At 36.9% G+C, this 8,946-nt stretch overlaps 1 protein-coding gene across 1 annotated transcript; it reads left to right on the top strand.

Annotated features, from left to right (window-relative positions):
• Positions 1-4,526: 4,526 nt before the first annotated feature.
• On the top strand, positions 4,527-6,316 carry LOC144662748 (putative skeletal organic matrix protein 7). The gene is made up of 2 exons (XM_078523647.1): positions 4,527-4,822; positions 5,622-6,316. Exons 1-2 carry the CDS (start codon positions 4,536-4,538, stop codon positions 5,905-5,907), a joined length of 573 nt encoding a protein of 190 aa, XP_078379773.1. The 5' UTR covers positions 4,527-4,535; the 3' UTR covers positions 5,908-6,316.
• The last annotated feature ends 2,630 nt before the right edge of the window (positions 6,317-8,946 follow it).

The raw sequence follows: 8,946 nt of genomic DNA, 5'->3' as shown, positions 1-8,946 counted from the left end.
TTTCGTACACTACTGTCAAACAAAAATTTCAATTTCCTCAAAGTTTCAAGACAAAAGAATAACAAATATTTCGTGCACAATGTAATTTGATTAAGCCAATATATCACGTCTAAAAATACTTCAAGCAATTCAGTGAAAACCCGTTTTTTTTTCGTATCAACGAAAACCAGTTTCGAATAATCAATACATGAAAATAACAATAAGATCAAAAGGAAGAAAGGAACCTTTCTAATTATTTGAAGACTTTCAAAGCCGTGATATTATGCATCCAATCCGCGATAAAATTTAATTACAACAAAATCCAAGTTCTCATTTTGAAGTCCATTTTTTTCAGTTGATACCTTTATCCAACTTGTGAAAAATTCCATTCAAGTTCCTATTAATACTGTACATTCCCAATGTTTTGCTCAGGTCTTCAGAAGCGTCTTACTAACCAAATCTAAAATAATTCCAAAACATGCTGTACAAACATTCTACTCTTTGTGACAAACAACTTGACGACCAATTGTTCAGAAATGAAAATCGACACAGTTCTTCCTAAATAAAAAAAAGGTTTTACGGCGGAATCAGGCTCAAAAAATATACCGCAAGATCACACCCCCATTCATAGTCAGAAACCAGCAAACCATCTAGTTTGCTAAAAAAAAACACTGCGTGACATCAATGACGTTACCTTTTTCATTTACAAAAATAACTTTAACTTGTCAAAGTAAGTGCAATTTCACAATGGTGAATATCAGTACAGTATGGGACCCAGTTCTCGGCCGGATCCAGTTCTCGGCCACTTTGTGTTTAACGCGTTTTTTCACACTCCAGTTGAATTAAAAGAAAAAGGTAATTCCTTCAAACGATAGACTGATTCATGTGCTTTAAGTATCTTGAGTTTGATCGTTCAATTCGATATAGAAAGCTCACACGTCGAGTTTACGCGGAGGTAGGTGAATTTGCATTCCCGAAAAATTTGTTTGTTTACGGCTCCTTAAAATTCATGGATGTAGTTAAATTCGTATTTTATCCAAAAGCCCCCACCATACCAGCTAATTTTTGGCATGTGAAACGTAGAATAATTCAGCTTTCTGCTTTAGTTAACTTTTCGTTGAACCGTTGTATTTTTTGGTCTTAATTTACTTCGAAATTTTTTCTTGCGACGTTTGCGTATTTGCCAGTTCTCGGCCACCCTGCTCGCTATCACAGCTTAGCGCTTGGTTTTTAATATAATTTCATCTGCTGCTGCCAGAATGAACGAAATAAATGTTTTAAAAATAAAGTTCAATCTTATCTCTAAGTTTTAAGCTGACTCTTGTCTTGTCTATTATTTCTACAACACTTAAATCTTTCAAGACCTTTTCACTGCAAAATAAACCATCTAAATGCACGGGTCACACAATGCGGTTTTGCCAGAACCTGCACATTAAGCAACTAGGCGCGTTGAAATCCTTCTTTTCTAAAGTAAAACAAAGCCTCATAAAAATAATTTGGGATCGATATAACATAAATAGGTTTACAGAGTGATTTTATGACTATGAAAATTAATTGAGCATTTTTTTTACAGATAATTACGCACAAGCTTTTTAGTAGCCGAGAACTGGGCCAAGGTGGCCGAGAACTGGGCCCACAAATGGAGCGTTTATTTTTATTATTGCTCGGGCAAATTAATTTTTGACCGGTCGATAGCTTTACACCAAAAAGCTGAATAATGTAGCTAGCTCTAGGAGAAATTTCAAGTTCCTGCGGTTCTTCTGAGGTAAGAAATACAAGTTTACGTCAAAAGTGGCCGAGAACTGGGCCCCATACTGTACTTTGCCCATGGATGTAGTTAAATTCGTATTTTATCCAAAAGCCCCCACCATACCAGCTAATTTTTGGCATGTGAAACGTAGAATAATTCAGCTTTCTGCTTTAGTTAACTTTTCGTTGAACCGTTGTATTTTTGGTCTTAATTTACTTCGAAATTTTTTCTTGCGACGTTTGCGTTTTTGCCAGTTCTCGGCCACCCTGCTCGCTATCACAGCTTAGCGCTTGGTTTTTAATATAATTTCATCTGCTGCTGCCAGAATGAAAGAAATAAATGTTTTAAAAATAAAGTTCAATCTTATCTCTAAGTTTTGAGCTGACTCTTGTCTTGTCTATTATTTCTACAACACCTAAATCTTTCAAGACCTTTTCACTGCAAAATAAACCGTCTAAATGCACGGGTCACACAATGCGGTTTTGCCAGAACCTGCACATAGGCAACTAGGCGCGTTAAAATCCTTCTTTTCTAAAGTAAAACAAAGCCTCATAAAAATAATTTGGGATCGATATAACATAAATAGGTTTACAGAGTGATTTTATGACTATGAAAATTAATTGAGCATTTTTTTTACAGATAATTACGCACAAGCTTTTTAGTGGCCGAGAATTGGACCAAGGTGGCCGAGAACTGCGCCCACAAATGGAGCTTTTATTTTTATTATTGCTCGGGCAAATTAATTTTTGACCGGTCGATAGCTTTACACCAAAAAGCTGAATAATGTAGCTAGCTCTGGGAGAAATTTCAAGTTCCTGCGGTTCTTCTGAGGTAAGAAATACAAGTTTACGTCAAAAGTGGCCGAGAACTGGGCCAAGGTGGCCGAGAACTGGGCCCACAAATGGAGCTTTTATTTTTATTATTGCTCGGGCAAATTAATTTTTGACCGGTCGATAGCTTTACACCAAAAAGCTGAATAATGTAGCTAGCTCTGGGAGAAATTTCAAGTTCCTGCGATTCTTCTGAGGTAAGAAATACAAGTTTACGTCAAAAGTGGCCGAGAACTGGGCCCCATACTGTACTTTGCACCGTAAGCTTTTTTCTCTGTCCTTCCGCCGAAGCAAAAAAAACACAACCTGATTACACATTAACCCAAAAGTCGACCAAGTGTGCCTGCAACGATTTCCTGTCAAAACTAAAATGAAAACCATTGCGGTATGCGTCACCCGTAGCGGTTTTGTAGCAACCCCGAGCTATCCCCGTCTTTTTGGCCGCGCCAGGAGACTACGCTCTAGGACGACCAAAGGGTAAACCTTAAATCGGCCACGCCCGATTAAATATTGACCAAGAAGCTCCTAACCACTTGTTCGCGTGCAAAGCAAAATGATACCTTCACCTTTAAGTTTGTTTTATGTCAGAATAAGGTATATGCCTCCAGTTGCCGTGTGTCTCAACTCAAGAAGGAAAACGTTTGAGAAAAAGTAAGTTTTAATCTTTGAGATAATTTTGACTTTGCTGAAATCGACAACCTGTTGAAAATGAGCAAAATTTGCATATTGTGCGAGCGGACGAACGATTCCTATTTATGGCATTTCAGCCGTTTTTATTTATACAAACTAAAACGGCCATAAAAACCAAAAGTACTCGTTTTTCGAGGATGTACAGCAAGACCCTGAGTTGCTGGATAAAATATTTCTATCTAATCACATGCGCTGGGCATAACCGTCAAACGAGCAATCTAATGTAAATATTGCCAAAATGAGCTCTTAAAAACGTTTGTTCGCGTCCAAAGTAGAACGATACCCGGACCTTTTAATTTATTTTCTATTAGAATAGGGTTAGATCTTTGCTGTGAAGTGCATTTTACCTGTGATTTTCGTACCGCTTTGGAGATTTTAGCTTTTACTTTTGAGGAATCTGTCATGCAAGAAAAGATACCGCAAACCGCGTTGTCTTTGATTTAATTAAGTTAATTTAATTTTTCATCAAATAATTCGATATGCCTTGATAAGACAAGGTAAATGCGTCTTAATGTAATGTTCTATTTAAAATTTAGCGATATTTATCCGTTTCGAAGAAACGCGGCTATTAAAATCGCCGAATTTCGGCCATCGAATAACCCTGAAAACCGCTCTCAGATAGTGAAATAAGTTTTGTCCTGTAGCGAAGCACAGAAAAAGTTTCTGGAAAAAATTAGATCGATTTTAATCATTTCACCTTAAGTCCTTTTCAGTCACAAAAAATAAAGGGAAGGTTTACTCGCGACCCGAAAATCGCCAGACCGCTGTTAGCTGGACAGCCACTTAATGAATGTAACAAAGATTACAATGTTCTCGCGCGCGTTGCTCGGAGGTGAATACCAAAGTATATTTCGAGTTTGACTAGCCAATCAGCGCGCGCCAAAAGCGCTATGCACTGTTTAAGGATATACTTATGGTGGATATTCACCGAGCATGGGTCATAATCGAATGTAATTCGAACTAAAAAATTCCTGACCGGCCGACATAAATTTAAAAACAAAAAAACATGGTTAACTGAACATCACACTCGGGCTAAACTGGCCCACAATTTTAGAGCTTATCTCAGTTTTCGTTGCCTGGTAACCCCCTCCCCCACACACCACCACCAACACCAACATTTTGGTAGGTTGGGCAAACAGTTAGCCGGTACTCATTGACACTCAAAGGGCGAGCAAAGCAACTGTCAAAGTATAGGGCCTTGGCCAAAAGCACAAAACAATGAACCGGTCGAGGCTCGAACCCGGGTCGATCGACCCTAAATCAATGGACGCTGGCATCAGATATTTATGATGTGTTATTTATGTCTCGTGTTTACAGCTGTTCTTCCACCAGCGGTGGGCTGTGTCAGTCTGACCAGATCAGAAGCTACGAAAAGCTATGAAGTGAACGCTGATCATGACAAACCACCTTATTTCTGTCGCATTCTTCCTGAGGAGGAGATCAATGCTGGTGACTCATACACAATGACGGTTGAACTCATGAATGTGATTGGATGGCAAGGCGTGTCTTCTGGACACCTGGGAGTAATGTACAACATTAATGACGAAAACAACTTTGACTTTGTGTTCTTCAGGTTCGTAACCTGGGAAAAGCCAGAAAAGCCTTTTTAGTTCTTCCTTGGTTCCTTGCGTTAAGTTTATTCCTAATATTTGTTACGGGAAAACGTCAATCACTTTTGTTTGTTTCTTGCTACTCGATTCAAAAATACTACGAACAACTTTTGAATAAATTTACTCACATCGAGATACGTCGTATGGCTAACCGGAGTCTAAATCAAATTATTTGAACGCCAATGAGCCGGAGTTCACGAAGACTACGTTTAGACGACGACTAACAAGTGAAACTATTGTTTTGACATCATGCATGCGTGCTACTCCCAAAGGAACACTATTGTCTTGCTGTTGTTTTCTTTTTATAAAAGGGGTTCATATATAATGTAGTATAGAGCTGTGCGGAAATATTTTCAAGAAATTGTACTTGTGTTTTTAAAGGAAATGTTAAATGGAATCAAAAATCTCTTTAGACCAGCACGGAGGTTCAGGAAGCGCATAAAAATACAAATCAAGAATTAAGTTGACTGCAACGTGCTAGAATCAGTGAAAATAAACGGTTAATTGACGTTTAAACCTACTCAGGAGCAGGTCTAACTTGTACAGTGTATTATTTGTAAGTCAACGGTTAAACTTATGATAAACGCGGCTTATGATAAACGTTGTTTAAATAATTGGAATCGCAGGCTAAATCCCGATTTAGATCACGACTTTCTTAGCCGCAGTCTAAACTTCGTTTAAATAATCGGCCCACGTTTTGGTAAAAATTTACATTTACAAGATTTAAAAACTGATTGATTTCGTCTTATATGATTTATGCAGGCCTCACAGTCAAGCCAATTGCTATCAGCTTGGTTACGCTTTAAACGGAAATGTGGTCTTTACAACGAAAGCCTCGTGTCCCAATGGTAGTCCAAGAGGTGGAGTTTGGTTCAATGTTACTTTGGAAGTCAGTTCAGATAAAAGCGTCAATATTTACCTCAATAATGATCTTGTGACGTCACTGACAGTTCATTTTGACTTAAAAGGTCGCGGAGGAGTGTTGACTCAAAATGGCTACAAAAATATAATTCAGTTCAGAAACTTTCTCTTAAACGGCACCAACTAGAACAGCACAGCCATGGCCGAAATTTTGCTATGTCTAAGTAAGCGTTGTACTGCGGTGTTGGTAATACAAAATAATTAATGATATAATATCCTTCAAGAGTTATATAATATCCTTATATAATATCCTACATACAAGCTAGGTAAGTCTTTCACGAAAAACAGTACTTCTTGGGTTTTCCTGATTGTGACAGAATTTGAAACTATTATTGCTTTAGTAGATAACCTGGAGCTTGCTCTTCAAAATAAGATGGTTGTTTGTTGGTTAAAAATCTGCCAACTTCGATTTCCAAGTTTTAGTTAGCATGGAAAAGTTGAAAACATTATTGCAAGTTGCCGTGTTTTTTCATATTACCTAATTTCTCAATAGTTATTAATATTGCATTTTTAGCAATTTTATGAATGACACTATAAGAAAAGCTACATACCAAACATTGTAACATGTGAATCGAAGTCATTTTGAAACTATATTGTTTGAGATTTTTTGTTACATCCAAAATTATGAAGATTTAGATAAATGATATCAGCCGGAGCCGAAGGCAAGTCGATCTTGATTACTGGACACATCTGAACAACCCATTAAAATTCTTTTATTACACGATGTTGTAAATAAAATCACCTTTACCAATATTAATCATTTTCTTCAGATTTTTACATGGTTTTTATCTCTTTAATTTTGGTAATTAAAATGAATACATCTGCTTGATGGTAATGCAGCTAATTCCGCTTTTTATTTTTGTCCATTTTTCCTTTCTCTGCATGCGTGATAGCATGCAGAGAATATTTATATTTATTTATTATATTTATTTCAAACTTTCATTTCTAATTAACAATAAGTGGTAAATGGTATTTTCAGAGTGCTTTATCTTAAATGCTGTACAAAACAAATGTTCCCGGTATAACCCCTTTATCGTGTAAATATCAAATTTACACTGATGAACGGGTGATCCCCGGAACTTTTGTTTCGTACAGCATTTAGAGGTTAGTTTGTTGCACACTTCAGACAAACGTTTAAACAAATAATATACGAAATCTCGTATATTTTGCTATTTAGCTGTCAACGTAATATTTGAGATGCAAACTAAGGGACAGCAATGACTCATTTTGTTTGTTGTTTCAGCGATTCGCCTCCTCAAATCGTTCAATCGCAAGAAAGGGTACCGTGCGTTCACTGAAAATCGACTAATTTAGTAAATTTATCCTTATTATTGCCCCTATTATTGCCAGTAACATTCGAACTCGTTTTAATCAAATAAATAAGATGATACATTATAAATCCTGGCCACTGAAAAAATTTGATGGCCATGGCCAGGTGGGATTCGAACCCACGACCTTGGAGATACATGTCCACTGCTCTACCATCTGAAGTACAGGGCCAAGATGGGAACAGCGCGTGGTGAATCGCATTTGAACTTAAATGTGTACAGGATTTTACTGCAACGAACATGTGGAACACGTATCACATGTGTTTTTGTGGTTAGTTTTACAGTGAATCATCTCATTTAGTTGATATGACTGAGCATGAGCCAAACTAGAATCGAAACACTATTCACCGGCTTGACCAATGGTTGCATTTTTCGCTGCTGTCAATCATCTAAGCAGACCTTTCAGGGGTCAGAAGTTAGCTTTAGTGGTTCAAAGATCACGTCCGTTGATTGTAATTGATAGATTTTAATCATTGAGTTTGTTTCTCTTTTTTTTTTCAAGATTCGTTTATTGTCGTCGTTAGTATGAATAACGGCAGCGAAAAACGCAATCGTTAGTTTTAGAGTGCTATTAAAAGCCGCAGTAGCCCAGCTTTTCAAATAATTACTTGCCTGTGATATATGTTTGTTTTTTTAACTAAAGGTTAATGTCCTGAGAATAATAACCAGAGCTTGGACTATTATCATCAAAACGACAACTTAAGATGTAACACTTCACTGTTGATTGACTTTGGCATGTTTAGTTACAAGCTTTTAAAGTAAAGGACTATAAAACCACGCTGTATGTAAATAAAAGCAACAGAACATATGGACGCAGCTTCATTGTGAAGCTCAAAACTGAGTTATACGTTAAGAATAGATTGTACAAATTCCTTCTGCTGTATATTAAACCAGAGGATGAAAAATGGGCCGAAAAATTAATAACTACCAGAAAAGGCACTGAACAAACAACTGAGGCATTTATTAAACAGTGATCCATTAGTACTTCATTTATGTCAAAGTCCTTCAAGGCTTTTGTCTACCACCACTTCCCCAAGCGAGTAACAAAACCTTCTCTTTCAATATCACGGTCTCATTTTCTACTAATTTATTGGTAAGGGAAAATTCATTTTCTACCTCTTTTTTTTTTCAAATAACGTCGTTTTGTGTCAATATGAATTACTGGTGAGAGAAGCTGTTACCACAGCGACCTTTAAGAAAGTTTCATGTCTAGTAAGTTCAAGTCACGTCATATCATGTTATGAATCCACATTTAAGACAAAGGGGCTACAAGTAATCACTTGAGTCTCGGGATACTTCTAGATCTTACTTTCTTATTCTCCAATCCCTTCACCTTGTACGCCTGTCTACGATTCTTAAACTTGTTCGAAGAAGATAGATCTCTCAACAGCAAAATTGTAGTGATGATCTTCTTCCCTTCCTCTCCACCCTTAACCCTAATTTTGCAAAGAGCACAACAAATTACGCGGACAATTATTTGAAACAAATAATATTTTCACTTAAAATTAGTGAATCGAAACAGTACACCCTTACTCATTTCCAGCTATAAATATCAATTTCTAAAAGAGGTATAAATTAATTAAGGACTGCCAAGTGTAGCGCCATATTCAGTTACAGCTAAGGAGGCACACTGTTGTATTAGCTATATACAGATATGTGCGGTGCCAAAGGGTATCGCTTTTTAACCATTTTGACTTAAAATAGGGTATAGACTTTGATCGTTTTGATCGGAAATATTGTATGGTTTTTGCACTTGGTCAGCAATTATGTAAAGCATTTCGTGGAAGAACTACAGTAAAAACCCGCGAGTAAGAAGCTAATTTTAAAGAACCTGTTAA

Source organism: Oculina patagonica, chromosome 8 (assembly GCF_052425735.1).
Source record: "Oculina patagonica isolate OP01 chromosome 8, crgOcupat, whole genome shotgun sequence".
NCBI lineage: Eukaryota > Metazoa > Cnidaria > Anthozoa > Scleractinia > Oculinidae > Oculina > Oculina patagonica.
Note: the sequence above shows the minus strand (reverse complement) of the source record. Positions and strands in the feature narration are given on the sequence as shown.

What these genes read in the sequence shown, in the direction of transcription:
- LOC144662748 (XM_078523647.1), top strand. Translation starts at nt 4,536, where the DNA reads ATGATGTGTTATTTATGTCTCGTGTTTACAGCTGTTCTTCCACCAGCG. An exon ending in TTTGACTTTGTGTTCTTCAG is followed by an intron (nt 4,823 to 5,621) that starts GTTCGTAACCTG and finishes TGATTTATGCAG; the next exon opens with GCCTCACAGTCAAGCCAATT.